Source organism: Botryllus schlosseri, chromosome 8, assembly GCF_051294905.1.
Source record: "Botryllus schlosseri isolate E-star chromosome 8, Bs_hap1, whole genome shotgun sequence".
NCBI lineage: Eukaryota > Metazoa > Chordata > Ascidiacea > Stolidobranchia > Styelidae > Botryllus > Botryllus schlosseri.
In genome coordinates, this window is record NC_137243.1 from 2,693,946 (window position 1) to 2,714,900 (window position 20,955).

At 39.8% G+C, this 20,955-nt stretch overlaps 1 protein-coding gene and 1 long non-coding RNA gene across 3 annotated transcripts in view; both read left to right on the forward strand.

The window, feature by feature from the left end:
* LOC145444827 (uncharacterized) overlaps positions 1–3,054 on the forward strand; it is a 34,212-nt gene extending 31,158 nt beyond the window's left edge. The window contains exon 2 of the long non-coding RNA XR_013916802.1: positions 2,310–3,054. This is a non-coding gene — a long non-coding RNA (uncharacterized LOC145444827). The remainder of the gene's footprint in view (positions 1–2,309) is intronic.
* The window catches only part of LOC145444825 (uncharacterized), a 134,265-nt gene that overhangs the window by 33,605 nt on the left and 79,705 nt on the right, over positions 1–20,955 (forward strand). Inside the window, exon 1 of one of the 2 annotated variants that reach the window (XM_080322849.1) lies at positions 19,238–19,972. The exons of the other annotated variant lie outside the window; for it this stretch is intronic. Coding sequence (XP_080178975.1) covers positions 19,951–19,972 — 22 coding nt within the window. The 5' untranslated portion in view covers positions 19,238–19,950. Of the gene's footprint in view, positions 1–19,237; positions 19,973–20,955 lie in introns of those variants that run through there. 2 annotated transcript variants of the gene reach the window in all.

Below are 20,955 nucleotides of genomic sequence, written 5' to 3' on the forward strand. Positions count from 1 at the left end.
AAGTGCTGTTTTGCCCCTGGGAAATGGCTGTAGGGGCCACTTGATCTATGCGGCTACAGGTGAATATCTGGTCTTACTGGGAGCTGAGTTGGGCAACTAAAACACGTTAAGATTTTCCATATTGGAATTACTGAATTCGCGCAAAAACTCGGAAATCGAAATAAATTAAGTATTAGAAAGATATGTAAGAGAATCAAGTTTTTTTCATATCAAATTAGCATTGATTCGCAAATATATAAAACCGACAAGGTTAGCTGAGGAACCTGTTTCGTATCACATCAGCCATCTTCACACGCAGGTTATCTAGGCCAGTGCTTCTCGACCGGTGGGTCGCGAAGCTATTTCAGGTGGGTCGCGAAGACGTTTTAAATGTTACACTTAGAAGCGGAGTTATTGAAGTTTTACGATGATTTTTCTCAGATTATCCTTCATTGGTGGATAATCCGAGGATTATCAACGAAAAAATCCAATGTCTCCGCTTCTACTTGTTAGAATTGAGTCAAATTTGTTTTGCATCCTCTCTGAAGACAGCTCAACAATTCCATGGGGTTGACAGAAAAATTTGATTTTTTTTTATTGTTCCTATTTAAATTAAAAATTTTAATTGGATCTGCGGAGCCCTATACTTGTTAGAATTGAACCAAATTTGGTGTGCATCGTTTTTTAGGGTAACCTGACAATGTAATGACTGAATGGCTGGAATCTAGGACAAAAAGTTATTTTTGAACAGCCCTACTGTACAGTTGTACACACCTCAGTAGCCTTGTCATTTCCAAACCTTCTGCCTACTTTACTACTTTACTTCATCCCTGAGCCACACTCACTCACACACACACGCAGGACCGTCATTGTCGCACCCCTAACCCCCTGAATTGGGGAGGGGAGCTCGAAGGAGGCCCAACTTTATTCCGTGAATTAACAAAAATTACAGAGTATTGCGATCGCGATTTAGTGTTGCCAAATATCTTGTTTATTGGGTGCGCTTCCCCCAAGAAAAAAAACACGCATGATTAATATAAATGGGCATTTCGGCCTCGGCCATTACCGTGCCACGACGCACCAAGACATATGAAGTTTTATGCCCTGTAACATGCGACTCCGAGATGTGTGCCAGCATGATCGGCAGCGCGAAAACCTTGGCCAAAAATGACTGCCTTTATGCTAACTGAATCCTTGAATATATATACATAAATCTCTGATTGTCCATAGGCGACTAGGCGCCTGTGGTGGCAATCTGAACCCCAGAAGACATATGCCATCCCACAGGGAAAAATTATTTGCCAATTAATAAATATCAATTTGAAATCGTGTGAGTCTTTTAGTTTTTAGTACATTTGGGTGACTTCAATAACTTTTAAAATAGCAGACAGGATGTCACGAAATAGCATCATGTAACGAAGTCATTATACCGAAGGGTCCGTGTGAAGATGTTCATTATTGTTCAATTATTATTTACGGGACCTAGATTTTCCAAGACACCTCACTCAGCTCTACCGGTAAATCTGATTACGTGATAATGGAGAGGATGAAAAATTGATGACAATATGTATGCAATGCCCAAATCATATTGACTGATTCAAAAATGAATCATACAAAATTTTCGCGCCTCGCGCGTTTCGGCGATACAAGCTGACTCGCTAAACAGAGTAGGGCCTACAACCTAATTCACTAATAAGTAGCGGCAAAAACGTCAGGCCGGATGGAGGGCTTCGCCCCCAGAAGTAAGGTTTATCATCGTATGGGGCGACCCAACACCTACGTTTGGGGGGCTGACGAAGTGCTGTTTCGGTCCTGCTCTCACACAACCTTCCCCAGTCACGCTCCCGCGCATTAATATTACATTCCTCACCCCCTATCTTTTTGGAAATGTATTTTCTGCAGACTTGTATATCAAATCGAAGTCGAGTATTTTCTAGACACGACAATGTATGTTTGGAAATGCAGCTGCATCATTAGCTTGGAACTGAAAAAGCCTACCAAATTTATACATATTTTATGATGTTATTTTCAAACAACGGTCATTTTGATACTGCTCAATATTAGCCTACAGTTTTTTGCATAAGATAGATGACGGTTGCACGACAGTTGAGCTAAATTAGAAATAAAATTACAGGGAGTCCGCGTTGGTCTGTGACGGTCCAATAGGGGTCCGCGAAGACAGAATGGTTGAGAACCACTGAACCAAGGGTCTCAACCTCGTGTTGTTTTGAATTGATAAGATAATAATTGAATATACGCACGAACATTGACATACTGCATGACACATGCTTGATTAGCATAGATCACGTTACAATGCCATTTTGAAACAGAACACGAAGGCTGATGAAGTTGCCGAAGAGTCCGGCAGATGGAGCGGGCAACTCAGAAGATTATGCGACTGTGATTAATACCACCACTACGGACAACGTTAAAGAAACTCGTTTCAATGACCTCTATCATATATAATACGGCAAATCCCACAGTGCATCGGTGTAAAACAAGCCAATCGTAGCAATCGACAGCAACGTTTAATCTTGAAAGCATCATCTGGAATCCAAGTGTAAGAAATTTGCGAGTAGCGAGGACGCAAATCCAAGAGGACCTTTTTCAACAGTGGCGTGATGACTCCGCTTTACTGAGACTACAAGAATATGACGTTGCGATACCCAAAAGCAGAGGCGCTGCTACCAAGAGCAAAACCCCACCTGTGGCTCGAGATGAAATGTCCTAAATATTTCCATCCTTTCGTTATCGCAAACTTTGGAGACCAGATAACACTTATTTAAAAAATGACCTATTGACGATTTGCAAAGAACACTGTCAATGCATGAGCTTATACCTTATATGGTAGGGCTTTCCTCAATTGCAATTTTAAATGATTGACTATATAATCGTAAATATGTATAGGGCTTCGACTGTGGAAAGAAATGCGATCCATTGTCCATTGTATTACGTTTGCTCAGCTTGAAGATGGCTGGGTTGAAGATTCTTTTGGAAGCACATCGATTTGAACGCGACTTTTATTTGAAATGGGTGACAATATAGAATAAATATTCCCCACCACTGGTCTGCGAAGCGGATTCTGTCATAATTAGGCTTTTTCAATTTAATAATTGCGATAAGCTCGTGGAATATTTCCATAGCTGTCTTGTACCATGGATTCTCCGCTTGTTTAAAGAGGCATAAAAGATTGGGTTTAATGATGATTTCTGCAGTCACGCCTGTGTGATGGGAGATGTATAACATAGAGCAGGTGAAATTTACTTCCTACTACAACAGTGGTTCTCAACCTTTTTGTCTTCGCGGACCCCTTTCGGGCCGTCACGGACCCCGCGGACCCCCACGAAGCTTTAGTTCAAATTTAGCTGAATTATCTTGTAATCGTCATATGTCTGGTGCAAATGACAACTGTAAGCTTATTGCTAAATAGCAAAAAATAGCACTCTTGAAAATAAGATATTATATACTATTTCATGTAGAAATTGGGGAGACTTCTATTATTTTAAGGCGAATTCTGCAACTGGATTTCCTGAAATACGTGGTCGTGTCTTGAAAATCCTCGCCTTCGATTTGATATGAACGAGTGCCGAAACTCCATTTCCACAAATATAGGTGGTGGCGAATGAAATAATAACGCGTAACGTTTCCGACGACACATTCGGGCATGATCGCAACAAATATGGCACCATAATTGACAAAAATATTTAATGAACATATAACGTCAAGCCCGGTCATTCTATCTAGCAGCTTATCGTGAAGTTATTATGGAAAAATGGTTGAGTATATCACAGGAGAAAATGGATTTTTGTAAACATTTCGAAGTCACCGTGGTTGGCCTTACTCATCCAACTTTTTTCCGCGATCCCTAACAAAACATCTCTAAATTTCAAAAGGTTTGTTTCCATAGGCTATGGGCAATTCAGCAATTAAAATGAGTCTGCACAGTAGCATATTTCATCTCAGATGGTCATTCTATTGATGTGAGCTTTGGAGTTTTACTGACACTCATTGAAGTTCTGTACCTCCAACAAGCTCTTCAAAACGAAGAAGTAGTTCATCACGACACGCGTGAAACTTGTCATCAGGACAATACATGAGTTAAATCACGCATATGCGCATGCGGTATACCTGAACTATTTTCAACGAGTTCCGCGTATACAGCGAAATTTGACATCGTTCGATTTCTCGAGTGATTGTTCACAGCAGTCAAGTCACGAAGGTAAATTCCAAATTCAAAACGGATAAGCTACAAAAAACTTGTGTAGTTCGATGCAAAAGCGTTATCAAGTCTACACAATTGCATATAGCCTACTATCTAGAATCAAAAGAAATACAATGAAGACACTTCCGCGGGCAATGTTAATCGGTAATATGAAATATACCTACTTTTTTAAACTGAACGCAAAACTAAGCCAGATAGGGCGAGGCGTGATGCCAAAACACGTTTATACAATGAAGCGTGGCCGGCCTTCGTAGAAAAACGATACTATAATTATAATTTGCATGGTAATCTCCTAGGTCACACAAATGTAAAACTCCATTAAAAAGAGATAATTTCGATGTTGAATACGCATAAAATTAAACAAAAGGTGCATGATTTTGTGTGTACTCCACAGTGTGCATAAACGATTAGTTTGCAAACAGTGGTGGCCGGAGTCGGCTCTACCAAGTATAGAGATTAGTGGTTCTTTACGGCCGGCGGGGTTCGCTGAGATAGTTTCAGAGACACTCACTACCCATACAGCAGAAATCACACTGATTTTAAGTAAATATTCATTATACTCCTTTTGATTTATTGGAAAATCATTTTGTTCTTTAAAAACTGTTGTTGATGTACATTGTAGGCCTACAATAAATGCACAGTTTATTTTGGGCAATAGTATTTTATAGTGACTTATTACATGTGTAATAGGGTATAATGTGCTTTTGTGACAAGACAAGAATTAAGGTTTACCGGCGGCTTGCATATCAGCGTAAGGGTTTGCCAAGTAAGTGAAGGTTAACAACCATTAACATAGATATAATGATTATGCTCTGTAGGCTACTTGGGCGGGAATTCGTATGTTCTTAGAATTTTCCGAATAGCAGGGTAGATGAACTATTTCCAGTTCCTATTACCGCATCGTCCGTGGAATTCTGGCTGACTTTTAACTATATCTGTTGTTGATTGGAACGGACCGATATGATATAGCAACACAGCGAACTCCTAACCGTTCAGACTTTAAAGCGGTATATTATTTCTCGTTATATTCCATAGGTCAATTTTTGTGCTTTTAATTACGATGAAAAACGTGCCGACGCAGCCGGTCAATCTCGCGACTATTACCGCGTGAAGACTTCTTTCAAGGAAACAGTGTAGACCAGGGGTGACAAACATACGGCCCGTGGGCCGAATCTGGCCCGCGAAGCAATTCTATTAAGTATATTGAAACATTCTTATATTTTCCAGCACATTTGTAACAAATGTTGAGATATTTTGCAGGAAATACTTCCATGTTCAAGCACCATTATTACCACCTTACTACGGCGTTGTGGTTTCACTCTGGTTACCACTAGTGACAAGTCGATAAAATCGGCATCAGAAAGTGCCCATACTGAACCGTTATATACAGTTTACATGGAAAACATATTAGCCGCACAAATATATAATTGAAATATCTATGGTCGCACTGCTGTGTCACTTTCGACCCAAAAGGTTCCCAGACATGTGAGAAACCAGACTCGCGGTTTAATAATTAACCAAATTCCAACGTCCGTGCTTCCAATCAAATATATTGCATTCCTGACAACGCATATGCGGGGCTAACGCCAGATTACGACATAATCTATCAAAGGTAGCATAGAATATGACAACTAATATCGTATGTAACGTCACCGTTTTAGCGGTTCTAAACTGTATTCAAACCAGGACTGGGGAGTCGGAGTCGGTGTCGGTGGAGTCGGAGTCGGAGTTAGGCTAATTTTCGCTTGATCGAGTCGGAGTCGTGAAAGCTATAGTGGCTGGAGTCGGAGTCGTGGAAAATACTGTCTGGATTCGGAGTCCGAGTTTGTGAAAATGACCCTGACTCTGACTCCGAACAAATTCTTTATTATGAAAACAATTGCTTTCAAAGGATTCTCAATAGGATTTTTATGTACCGCCAATCACTGTTATTAGTAACGATACAGATCGGGGGCGGTCAACCCGTAGCCCGCGAGAAGGTTTTGTGTGGCCTGCGAGGTAATTCCCGAAATTAGTTATAACACCAGGTAAAATTGCAAGCCCAACCAAAATTTGATTAGCCTGACTGCGAAATTTGTTTATGACTAAAACACAACGCATTGGCGTAACCAGGAGCCAGCCATATTTATCGTAAATATTCGTATATGACCATAAAGAAAAATATTTCGTAGCAGATTTATTTGAGTGGTAATTTTTCTTAGCACTTCGCATGATTTATTGTCACTCAATTTCCTGCATTTAGCATTGGAGGCCTCTCCTGAAAATTATAAATACGCGTAATTTACAGAATTTATTCGAACTATATTCGCAATTAGGAGATAACGTGTCGTCCAACATGCGACTTCGCTTGTGCCCTCGCAGTGAGATCGTCGAGGATGAAAGATTTGCACAAAATGATAGAGGCATGTTCACCGAAACCGTCGCTATTACTATGTGTAAACGCCGGATAATCCTGTCCTTGCCAAATGAGCCCAATTGTATACAGAAGGGACCCCCAATATATGTAAGTAACATATTGATTGATAGAAATCATTCATACCTTTGAAAAAATTTAGCGCTTCACGCGACCAAGGCATGCCTGCACACTGCACAGTTGCACACGGGATTTTTGTGACATAATTGTTATCAATTTAAAAGCGTAGTAATATAATTCTTGTTTTCCATGTTACCTAATTCGGTTCGCTGCTATCGGACGACTACAAAAGGCTATCAACATTCCAGTTTCCCACGCAATTGTTCGTAAATCTCATGTGGTCTTTTGGCCGAAAAGGTTGGCCATCCCTGATATCGAAAAAAATGGAAATTATTTGCAAATTACAATTCAGTTGCGTAAAGGAATAAAATCACAATATGCATCTTCGCGATGCAGTCACAAAATGAAGGAATTTTTGGAATTATATCGTGATACTATGACAAAGTAAATACATCGTCGGATTTTGTAAAATTATGAAATTAATGTAAATATAACCAAACGCTGCTCCCCAACTTGACAAAATTGAAAATATTTGTAGTGTAGCTTAGCTGCTTGGGTCGGACAAATGATTAAGAAAGACTGCAAGTCCTAATTCTTGAATACTTGACTAAGTGCATATAGAATAGAGATATGCTATTTGATTACTTCCCAAATTTCGTATATGACCAATGTCTATTAGTAGTGAGTGTGTGTGTGTGCTTGTAATCAGTATAATGCAACGCGGTACCCACGAGCACTAGGTAGTCCGCGAGGACCTGATGAGTAGCTCGCGAGCCTGTTCTAAAAATAGATAGAATAGCAACATTTACCAATATTCGTCAGATTATTACCAGTGAGCTTTTTAGTATATAGATTGATTGATTTGCCTGTTCTTGTTTAAATCACACTAATATGTAAACTTACAAATGACAATACATATTTATAAACACTTAAAATGATGATATCAAATACCCTCAATTACAATTAGTAATATACCAACATGGAATCAGAGGTGGTCAAAGTAGTCAAGAAAGCTACTCAAGTAGAAGTAGAAGTAGCGACGAAAAAAATCTACCCAAGTACGAGTAGAAGTACTTCTTTCATAAGCAATCTAAAACTACTTGAAGTAGAAGTAGAATTTACTGACTTTAAAAGTACTCAAGTAAGTAAGTAGTTGTGAAAACGATCCTAATTCGTTCACATGGATTGTAAAAAGGTACAAATTGAGCTATGCGAAAGGTGACGAGCTTCATTCATATTGATGCATACCAGCAGGTGTCCAATTTTCGATAGCATAAGCAGTCGTCCACATCATAGGATGAAAATGATAGTATTATTATGGAAATGCGATACTTATCCTCTGTTTTCTCGAACAGCTCGTTTTAGAAAATAGCATGGTATGGCGCCATCCCCCATATTATAAGGTCCGTAGTTTAGTCGAAGAGCAATACGAAGAAGTCGTATAGGATACGGTGTAAACACTTTGCGCGATTAGTATACGTGAATAAAAATATGGGGGATCGTAAAAATGCCATATTGTGCAGCTTTATTTCCGGAAATTAAAGGCATTACTACACTTGCTTTTATACTTCAACATGTATTTTATCCAGACAAAAGAACTGATATTAATTATAACTCAAAGTATATGATACTGGGAATTGAAATTAAATATAAAATATAAATACTACTTCTAAAAGCGGAATACGTTTTTCATGCCTTCAGTCCAGAAAATTTCAAAGGCGGTATGCTAAAACAGCTCTAAAACTAACGAAAAAGTCAGAGTCCACTTTTCCAGGCTAGGACGTGTCATGGACATGCTAGATTACGATATGACAAGTAGCCTAAATGATAGATTGCGAAACATCAGTTTCAAACGATATGTTGAGCCATATATACTGTGATGAATTGTTTCATATGGGCGAAGGGCGACAATGTGGTGTAAACGCAGGGATATCTAGTTCTAGATATCCCTGTGTGAACGGAATCACGCCAACCCGCTACCTAAATTATATTCATCGATACTTTCGCGAAATCATACTCGTAACTCCGTATCCACTGCGCGCGACGAAAATTCTGGACTTTACTCAACTTTTATGAAAATAAATGTTGATGCTCCGTGAAAACAGCCTCGAAATTCTTCAGGCTATCTTCCTGATTCGAAGATTGAACTACTTCTACTTGACAAACTGAAAATAGCGAAAAGTAAGTAAGTAGATCACAAAATATTACGAAGTAGAAGTAGAAGTAGTGAAATTCAGATCTACTTGAGTAAGTACCAAAAGTAGAGGAAAACTACTTGAGTACTTCGAAAAAGTAGAAGTACTTCGTTACTGACCACCTCTGCATGTAATAGAATCACAAGATATCGAAGATGTAGGATACGGCACAATGGCTTGGCTATACAGGCGACATGACGGAATGCCATCGACGGTCTTCTTGAATGGCGGGGTGCTCCATTCAGGGAGGCTACTGGGATATTTCGTAAAAACCCAGATGAGGAGGCCAAATAAACCCATAAAAACCCAGATCCTACATTTCACTCAAATTTACATAAAATAGCTGGGAAACTGGGACCTGACGGTTATCCTACTGTCATACAATCATAGGAGCCTTTGATATAGAGTTTTCGACAATTCATACTACACTTTGCTCGGTTAACACTGAAAATCCCACGAAAATATGTTGTTTTACTCTCGACTGGTGCACGGCTTAATTATATCATTGCGCTCAGAAAGTTGGTAAGAATGCCATCCATTCCCTATTTCTCAAGGTGATTTCGTATATTTTCAGTGACCTGACCAGATTGAAAGTGGCTTTCAATTGATTAATCCCGGGACAATCAATTTTATCTTGGATAATGACAAAGACCCATGTTAAGTCGAAGAAATAACTGTCATAACTGCGAAATCATGAAATTCAGGGCGTATTCGAATGTGCTGATGATCAACTGAATAGCTTGCTGGCCGCTGGGGGTGTCCCTGTGTGATGTCAATTAAATAGAATCAGATAACAATCATCGCCTGGTCTACCCATCCGCATGTGCATACTATATAGTTACATGTTATTTATTGGTACACGACGATTTTTTTGGTGTGATACTAAGATTCAAGTCCTAAATCGTTCTAAATTGGAATACAACGTTTCCAATGAGTTGCCCAATGAACATGACTTTCTTCGACCTGGAAGTTATTATACAATGAAGGCCCGACATCACACCGAGGCCTCTCATTTTAGTACCAGAGTTCAGCGCACTAGTTGATAGCATACAATGGCAGGCTTCCCACTGACTGATATAGAAACATATATACCATGATGTCTAACTTAAAGTGGGACATGATATATTTTAAAATTTGAGTTGACTGTTTTTGTATAATTTATACCAGTGCTTTTCAGCCTGTGTGACGGTTCGCATTAGTGCGAATGAAAAAAATTGCAGTGCGAATGACGAAGGTGGTGCGAATAGTGCGAATGAAATTCCGGATCAAGTGCGAATGACGAAGGTAGTGCGAATGGTACGAATGAAAATCCGGATCAAGTGCTAATGAAAATTTTGATTAATTGTTAACTTTTCTCTCGCGAAATAATTCAAATAAACCTAATAGGAAATTTAAGATCAGTGTAACTTTTGTGGTTGCGACGCAATTGTAAAAACTTAATACGACGCACCACTAATCGTACCTCTCACATGCCGTAGTGAATTATTATTCCCGCAGTCTAATTATTACGTAACGAAAAAACTGGTTTGGAAGCTGGTGTATAGTGGCAGTACAGATATGTCTACAATCTCTATAGTGGCAGACATACAGTATATCAGCTCGTCCGAGCCTACGACCGGCTAGAAAAATGACGCCAAATTGACTTTCTGCTTTCTATCGCTAAACAATCATCATATTTTCGTAATAACGGTTCGATTTGCGCGAGGCACGAGGATAGTAGTAAATACCATCATTACAGACTCTCATCTGCGAGTTACTGTAACGCAAATTTTTACCCCTTCAAGGGTTATTTAAGTATGGACCGCAAAGTGTATAATTTTGGGTCGACACGGTGCCAGAGCTATCTGTTAATATGTAAGTAATATTTATTGAATTTATCGCAAAAAATCCTGCGATAGTTTTTACATATCCAAGATCACTGTGTTGGGTACTGTAGCCAATAAGCGAGCCACGCATGAAATATGGCTTTATCATGGGAATTCATGATAAGATTTGTCCGACTGTTTTTTCTGGAAAACATGGCCGAAGACCGTTGGGATGAACGAGTTACTGTAGGGGTGTGCAACGAACGAGTTTAGGCCTATGTGACTCATTCATTTCGAGGCCAACCCCTTCTGCGTCGGGGCACATGAAGACGTAAAGTTTTGGCGAACAAACCGCTGATAAAATGCGGTGCCAAAAACATAAGCGGCGACAAAACCTCGTTCTAAAAATGACCGATGCTGGATGGTCAATTTTTTCGAGATGGTTTGGATATGCTCCGTTGTCGGCACGGAATAGTCCCGTTCTTGCAATCTGAGTAGACAGTGGATTGAATTCGCCCTAATTTAAAATTTAAATTAAATTTAAAATTTAAAAATGTTTTGTAGAGCTGTGTTGGGTAGAATTGTGGTGTGCGCGTTCCGTATTTCATACATGCCCGTAAAATCGTAGCATACAACTGTAATATTAAAAATCAATTCATTTTCATGGGTGAGGCTCGGGTCGCGAGATGCCACAAAAACTCAGATTTTGGTGGTAGTTTAGAAGCTTCTTTACCGTTATTAAACTGTCATGTTAGATTGAGCTAAAGAGTAGAACACAGAGTATCGTGAGTTATTTGCTCTTTTCATAAACTTGCGAGACAGAAGTTGGAGCAACGTATCATGAGGTAGCGAGCTCTAATGTGCCTACTCTCCTTGATCGTTTTGCACCTTATGTTCCAAAGAAATAAAGAAGAAGTCTCAACACAAACATGTGGGTTTTTCATCCTTTCGACAAACTGGAGCCTCGTGGGACCTTTGTGTCAGCTCTCAAATACCATTTCTGCCAGCAAGCATTTTTCACTCGCGAAAAATACGCTGTATTTTGGATAGGAATGCAGAACAGATTTTAAGACCTGGTCATCCAAGCACTAGTAGCAGTGTTGGGATCAAGTCACTACCTTCGAGTCACGAGTCATTTCGAGTCATTGCACATTTTGATTCGAGTCAAGTCAAGTCAATCGAATTTCGAAGGTGACTCGAGTCAAGTCAAGTCACTCGATTTTCGGAGGTGACTCGAGTCAAGTCGAGTCAAGTCAAGTCAAGTCACGAGTCAAGTCACAATTCAAGTCAAGTTGCGTTTTCGAAGTATGAGGCATGATTAGGCCTACGTCATTGCATTTTGCTAGCTGTCTTAAATACAGATTGAGTGGTCATTGATTTTGAACCGATGATCGAATATACAGTTAAATATACACGCAAGAAAGCGCTGTATCGCTCACATATACGTATAACTACTAAACTACGTAAAAATTGCATAGCTCCAGTATATAGTTACCAGCGAAAATGGGTAATAAAGAAACGAATTGTTAATATGCAATACATTACCCATTTACAAATTGATATGATACAATCCAAGCCTGCGCTAATGGCTAAGAACTATATGAATTAGCTTTCAATTTAATTTCATTAAAACAAGAGTTTTGATTAAGGTAAGAACAGAGAACAGAAATAAACATTTGGCTATTAAATTACTTTACTATTCAAGTTTACTATACAAGTTTACGACAACGTAAGCTGTAAGCGTCGATCACTTCGTTTGCGGTTAGTTTATTTGTGAGAGAACAATGGAGGCTCAGTAAAACGCACGATCATTTAATGATTGGTCGCTCTCACGGGTTGCACCAGCGTTTCGTGAACAATTCGACCATATGCAAGATTCAGTGATTTTTATCGGCACCGATTTCTTGATGACTTGAAATTGACTCGTGAAATTTGCTCCGAGTCACGAGTCAATCCACATTTCTGATACGCCGAGTCAAGTCAAGTCAAGTCATTTTAGCAAAGTGACTCGAGTCAAGTCAAGTCATACGTAAAAGGTGACTCGAGTCTGACTCGAGTCAAGTCATGACTCGAGTCATCCCAACACTGACTAGTAGATGTTTTTGTACAAATTCCCAGCAACGTTGTTTGGCCGAGAAGGGTTTTAGTGACATAATTGAATGAAAAACGAGCGAAAAAAGTTGCCTTTTTAATGAGACACTTGATAGCTTAAGCTATATAGCAGCCAATTTTTTGCACACCTGAACAAAATGTTGTTAAGTAAAGGCCTATCTTCATCTTCTTTTTGTAAATCAATTTTCGATTAGTTTGTGCGAATGAAATTTATTTTACAAAAAAAGTGCGAACGGAGCTCAAAAAGGTTGAAAAGCACTGATTTATACAAACATGGTGCGAAGTAATTTATGATTTCCTAAAAAATCTTAGTGGATAGCTAGTTGAAATGAGATGTTTTGACTCTCTTAGAAGTCTGTCCGCAATCTGAATCTTGCCCATTGCTATGAACATCAAAGCGGAAATTCAGTCTGGTACGGGTAAACGGTGGGAGTAAATGGTAGCCCGTCGCTTCAATCAGAACCCAGAAAGTAGCTTTTGGTTGCAAAAAGGTTAGTGACCCTGGTATAGTGTGTAATGAGAAAATAAGTAGTTTCATCTCTGTATTAGTTGCTGACTCATACACAAGAGCTACACTTCGATAGTTTTATCTACATTTTAATTATACAGGATTAGATATATGTCATGTTTGAATGATTCATACATAATAGGATATTATAAAGTCCATGAAAGAGGAAGGATATTTAGAAACGCATTCTTTAATATTAATTACATATTGAATAATTGTGACACAATGAAAATTTTTTGCATGCCATTGTTAATCATATGTTTGCATATGTTTATAATTATATGATAGTCATTTAACCGTCACTGTGGCATATAATTTTCGAAGTAAATTGGTAATACTGTTGGAGTCGGGGTTGGAGTCGGAGTCGGAGTCCGAGTCGGTAGGTTTAGAGACTCAGGAGTCGGAGTCGAAGCCGAAGTTGGAGTCAGTGCGTTTAAAAACTCGGGAGTCGGAGTCGGAGTCGGAGTCGGAGATCTCTCAAGAAAATAGTCGGAGTCGGAGCCAGAGTCGGAGTTGGGACGTTTAAAGACTCAGGAGTCGGAGTCGGAGTCGGTATATTGAAAATGTGTAGAGTCGTAGTTGGAGTCGGTGGAAAATTTACCGACTCCACAGCCCTGGTAAATCCGATTCAATGATCTCTATCACATATAATGCGACAAATCTCATGTGTTCATGGAGGCCAATCCCATTGTAGCTCGGAATTGACATCAACGTGAATCTTAAAAGCATTATTTGGGCATAACCAAGGCGGAAATTCGAGAGCAGATTTTTTCAGCGATGGTGTCACCGCTTCACTGAGACTGCAAGAATGTGACGTCGCAATATCTGAAAGCGAAGGATATCCTACCAAGATCATAAATTCACCTTCGACCGGAGATGAAATGGACTTAATAATGCGTCCTTTCTTTCGCTATCACATACTTTAGAAGAGACGAGACAACAATGGGTCAATGTATGACCCATGAGCGTCATGGACGACTGATCAGCACAATATCATCATAAACAATAATCCACTAATCATATTAATGCACAATATCCCATAGTAACGAAAAAACGGTCACATTCCTGTCATTGTTGATGCCATCGATCATGGTTTGCATCTCCTCCTCGTCTGCTCCTCCTTCTTCACTCTGACTCCACACTCCTCAACCAAGCCTTCATCACGCCCTTCACTCTCTCACTCTCCTCTTCTTTCTCTTTTGCTCGCTTCCTAACAGACTCTCTCTCTCTCTCTCGCGCGCGCAACAAATTCTCTCATCTCTTCCTCAGCTCACAAATCAAGGAGCAAATCAACATCTCAGGTTTGATTGACAGCCACTCCCATCCGACCCACCTCCTCCATCATCTGCCCCTCTCCAGTCTCCGTTTCCTGCTCCAGAGTCGAGATCCGAGCTCGGAGATCGCCGACAACACTTTGCGCTTCTGTTCGCACCAGGGTTTGTGAGGAAATATTTGGCATTCACATATAACACGACCATCAGAGGCTTTGATATTTGGTGTCAATGGTAGTCGATAATTGCCGTGAATGCGTGTGGGCCTAAAATTATGGCACAAAATGTGATACAATTTCCATTGTAAGATATCTGTTGGGCTCGATATTGGTTGGGTCAAAAATTTTTTCGTATATCGTATCACATCGTTTTGCTTGTTTTGCTGCCTGCTTTAAAAAATGGAATAAGTAGCCTATATAGCAAAATCTGCAATTGTTCTGTGCAGGTGCATTCAAGCACAAGGCTAGAGGTTGAATCGCACTGTAGGCTTGAATATTGAGTGAGATAGAACTAAAAGATATGCTTAAAAGGAAGTGTTTACTCCCCCTTCCCCTACATAAGGAACACGAATCTACCATATATGAACCTCGGGTAGGCCTATAAGTAAATCCCTCCCCGGTTGAATCGTAGACAATATTCATCATCCATCATGAGAGAACATTTGAAGTATTACCCATTATTATCATTATTTATGAAATCATTTAGACGTGCTTCTCGCATCAGAGGCATTTTTCACCACGGAAATTGAGGCATTACGACGTATACGATGCAAGCAAGATTCCCAATGTGACTCATTTACGAAATGACTGGGTAGTGGAATCTGACGCTTTGATTCTCGTATAAATTCAAATACATAGACGATAGAGTTGGTGTCAGTTAAAAGATTATAAAGCTAGAAAGTAACGCGCTTTTTGCGGTCGACGCGTTGTAAATCCACTCAAGCAAGGTATATCCGTTTAGAAGTGATGTGACTGATGGTAGTGAAAGTAATCAGTAGCAGATTGAAATTCCCGACTCGTAGATCCGCATGTCACGATGTTGGAATTGGATGACAACAGTCTGTCATCGTGGTCGTGTAGTGATAAATTATAGGCAAGGTATGGCTTCATCTGGAATTCTGGATTTTAAACTAAATATAATGTGCATTGAATCTACTGTGAGATTAAATGCTATCTTAGGTATCGAAATTCACTCATGCAGATTACTGATGCGAAGGACTGAAAATACACCGAAAACATCCAGTTCTTGCGATATATACCCTCGTTCTGACGGTGATCAGTTCAGCTTACTTTCTGTTGCGTAGTTATACCGAGTCAAGTGTTCGTAATTCACAGTGTAAGACTATTTGAAGAGCTTCTCGGAGATACAGAACTTCAATATACAATTGAATATTCATATTGAAATGAACTCAAATATTTTCGGATGATACTCGTCAGGGGTAGCCTAATCGTCAGAAACTAGTAGAGAATTGGAAAGAATATTCTATATCAACCATCGTATCTCAAAATATTACGTCACCAGTATGAACGCTCTCTCATTCGAAATTTTATGCTGGTGACGTCATATTTTGAGATACGATTGCTGATATACAATGTTCTTTCCAATTCTCCACTAGTTGCTGACGATTACCCCTGACGAGTGTCAGCCGAAAATATCCGGGTTCATTTCAATATGAATGAATATACTATTCAAGTGTAAGACTAGCAGTGATTGACATACAGAGTCAATAATGTCGTCAAAGTGTTATCTAACATCTGCTTGCAGTAACAAAGCATATGACAGCAAAGTGAACACGAGCAATCGGAAGCGTTTAGCAAGTTTCCAATAGTTTATAGGACTATTGCTAGATTGCTTTCTGCTATAGCGTGTATGGCTTTGACTGTATTGAATGGTATTTGCATATCAATCCATACCGACACTTTTTCTATAGTAGGACGCAGTGATTCACAAACTATGTGAGTTGCTGTTTTTCTCAAGACTCTATAGTCCTTCGGTGTAGACTTGCTCATTGCTACGTATGTATTATTTTCCGCTGATGTTTCGCTTTGTTAATTCAACGTAATGAATTTATGGCATAATATTCTGAAATGATTCATAGCCTACAACAAACTTGTTTCGCCAATTCACTCAATGTAACTCGATTGCGATTTTTCATATACGTGGGTTGGTTCATTGGTGGCACTTTAATTCTGGGCTCATTTTGTGAAATCCATATATAGCGTAAGCGTAGGTCAGCATGGTATGGTCATATATGATGTACGCAAAGTTATTTCCTCTATCAATAAATGGAGAATAAATGTAGAAGTAATTATATCTATAATCTTTAAATATTACAGAAACGTATTTAAATGTGACATGGTTATGATGCTGTCAGCATTTTGTGTCTTCGGAGTTAAACCAAAAGTACAATCAGCAAATCTATGCAGTAGGGGTCTCATCTTTTCCGTAGCCATTTACTGACCAGAGATTTTTCTGTAGCCGACCACAGACATCTCATGGCCGGCCACAGCGAATTTCATGGCCGGTCATCGATTCATCACGACCGGCCACCATCTCGTGACCAGTTAGTTATATTCGAACATCTAGTTGGATCGAAATTCGGTCTTTTCATTCATTTTGACTACTCGCGTAGATATTCTTTGTTTGCACTATGTACTTTGCGGCTAGGTTTGTAGACTGCTTCCAATAATAGGCTTACCGCACGTTCTTACCAGTTATACCTGTTTACAACTGACGTTATTGAGTATAGCTCTGGGCATGAAATGCCCTATGAACAGCATTTTTCATGGCCGGCCACGAAAATATTCTTGGCGAGTGAGTGCCCACATGAATGCTGAAAGTCCGTCACAATCTATGAGCAGATCGCTGCTCACAGACTTAAATTTACATCCAGTTCTAAGAATCGAGAAAACCGACTTTCATCCCTAATTTTGACAATGAGAACGACCAGCTAATAAATTCTTGTCAATGTCTCTGACGCGTGTACGTTATCATCAAATCAATGTTTGGTTTGTTTTAGAATACAGATAGGCCTACATATATATCATTTCCAAGTTGTCGGTCACTATTTAATCAAATAACAATACAGCTTTGTAATACTTTGAAGTATATTTTCTCTATAACTTGCAAATTTCTCATTAGTATGTTTTGTTTCGTGTTTGTACTGTAAATTTTTATTTACAAATTGCATATGGTGCTACTATTACCGTATACTAGGGTTACCATATTTCAGCAACCCAAATTCCGGACACTCTTTAGCGCCCACTAGTGGATTTCAAATGAGTTATGACGTCACACCAGCAAAGCTTTGCTCATAGACCAGAGGTGGTCACGGTCCGGCTCAAGAGTATGTGGCTCTAATTGTGTAACCGGGACCGAAAGCACATGTTTTCAGCCCCCTCCCGCCCAAATAAACAATCATTTTGAGCCCACACTATAGGGTAATCGATGCAACTTCTGAAGGGGGGTGCTTGCTATATGAATCTGGTTTCTATGTTAAATTATTTGAATGAACTCTGTCAATAATATTGGTCGTTCCATATATTACTATATAGAAACTACTCTCCGCCCCCATGATCAGAGTTAGCTGTAGAGCTGGTGGTGGCTTATTCCAGTAAATGAAGGTCGTTTTTATTTATATTTTATGGCAGTTTTTGCGAAGGTGGTAGTCTATGTGATAGTCTAAAACAGGGCCGGCCAACCCGTGGCCCGCGGGCCACATGTGGCCCGCAAGAAGGTTTTGAGTGGCCCGCGAGGTAATTTCCGAAATTAGTAATTTTATCAAAAATGGATTGCACAGATTGTGAACTCGCAAGGCCAACCAAAAATTTGATTAGTCTGGCCGGAACACTTGAGATGTGATGACCAAAATATCAGTTTCGGCGCATTGACAGATCCATGAGCCAGTCACATTTTGGTAGATCTTCGTACACTATAATAAAGCAGAATACTTTGTAAAAGTATTAATTTAAAAGTAAAAATTTTACACACGCTTCGCGCAACATGTTGTCACTCGATTTCCTGCTTTTAATATTGTTACCCTTTTGTGTAAATGAAAGAACGCCTAATGTATCAGATTGAGTCTAACTATACTCGCGATTACGCGACAAAGTGCCGTTCAACATATGCGACTCGCAGAAAGACCGTCGACTATATGAAACCTAGGCACAAAATGATTGACGCATGTTGGTCGAAGCTTTCGATATCGATATGTCCAGGCGCCGAATATTCCATTCCTTGCAAACTAAGCCCAGCGATATACAGCATGCCCGCAATATAGTGAAGTGACAAAATTATTGACCTATGAACTTCGAAAAATTTTCGCGCTTCGCGCGGCTAGTGGCCCGCGCAATATTTCGTCAATCAAATGTGGCCCTTAGGCTGAAAAGGTTGGCCGCCCCTGGTCTAAAATGTCTAAAATATGTGATAGTAAATCGCGCGCAGCGCGAAGAAAAATTTCATACATCAGGATAAATATTCCCAAACAATATTGTTTTTATGCTGATTTACGAAAAAATTTATGAGCCTACGTAAAAATTCCGGACATTTGGCATATTTTAGAAATTCCTCCCGGACGCTAGTTTGAACAGTGAAATTCCGGACATCTCCGGGAAATTCCGGACGTATGGCAACCCTACCGTATACTTCAAAGTTTGTTATTGTTGCCATTTCAATGCGAATCTCATGGTCTGTGAGTTTGATTGCTGCGTCATACTTTATCTTTTTGGTTCTGCCTTTAAATCTGTTTAAATCCCTTTAGTGTGCCGTTAACTATTGAAAAGAGGCACCCGAAAAGTCTTCGAGTTTATTAAATTTTCTACTACAATGGATGTTGCATTGAAAGCTATATTTAAGTTCTGTACCACGAACCAGCTATTCAAAGAACAATATTGCACTTCGGTATCCCGCGAATGGATTCAAATGTTGAATTCGGCCCGCGAGCCTAATAGTTTGCCCACTGCCAAGGTCATGTGCGCCACGACAATGACTTCAGTAATGTTCCCTGTTCAGTAAAGGCCAGGCTCACTGACACTCTGGGCATTTTATATATTCTGGATGGAGGATCCCAGATAAACCTCCGAAATATAGAATATAGGCAGAAACAGCCACTTCCATTGGTTTTGTGATGGTGACGTATAACCAACTCCACTATTCGTGATGAAGTAGTAGGTAGTGCAACTGTTAGTCTTTTTTTGCGGTGCCGATATAGCATTACAGACCGCAGAATGTCATGCTTTCGATCGAAGGCTGCATATTTCTACTTATTAATGTGCATATGCTTGATCAGACTTTGTATAACTGTTTAATTTGTATATTTATCCACGTGTTATTGAAATCGAGGATGCATAAAGTTGGATCTCAATAAAGAACCGCTTTCTACTTGCAATGATGGTTGGATGTATCTCGGGTATGTGAACGATATATGAAATTCTCGTCACGAAGTCACATCACTAGTGACGTGTATGTGCATTGTGCAACTTTGCATTTATTCATAGGTTAAATACCGTAATAAATATATCAAACTGAAATACAATCAAGCAGTTGCACTGACTAGCCTAATTCCTATCACTCCAAAAACTCACAAGACGTAGGGGCTGTTTACATCAGTGGTTCTTAACCTTGCCTCCAGCGCCCCCCAGGGGGCGCTGGTGATTTTGAAGGGGGCGGAAACGCTCAGGGGGCGATATGGGGGGTGCTGGGCTCAGGAGGGCGGTATGGGGGGCGCCGGAGAAAAATGGCTTCGCAGTAGATGATGTGGTGGTAGGACATATCCTCAATGAGTATTCAGAGAAAATGAACACCGAAAACTTCGTTATATATGGCCTACAAAAGACATATAGGTTTAATTGTCCATGGGCGCCTAAATGACTTGCACCGAATATTCCTGTGTTGGCAATCTGAACCCCAGAAGACGAATTCCATCCGGCAGGGAAAAATTATATGCCAGTGAAGAAATACCAATTTGAAATCGTGTTCGTCTTTTATTTTAGTACGATTGGGCGACAGGGATATCTAAAACTAGATATTCTTGTTGGGCGATATCCCAGTTGGGTGATTCTATATTTCTTGATATAGCAGACAGGAGGTCACGAAATAACATCATGCAACGAAGTCATACCAACGGGTTCGCCCGCCCAAATATGTTTAATTATAAGTTACGGGCCCTACAGTTTCCAAGACACCTCACATTGTTCCCTCCACGTTTTGATGAGTCTGCGCACACTCAATAAACTCACTGCGCAGACCCTTGGACAACAGTGCGTAACGACTAAAAAAAGGTCAAAACTTCGGATTAGTTGTGCGCAACGTAGATTTTCTGTGCACATATAGGCTACCTTGTCAGCACTGCGCACGTGAGCAGCTTAGACGGAACATTGCACCTCACTCAGC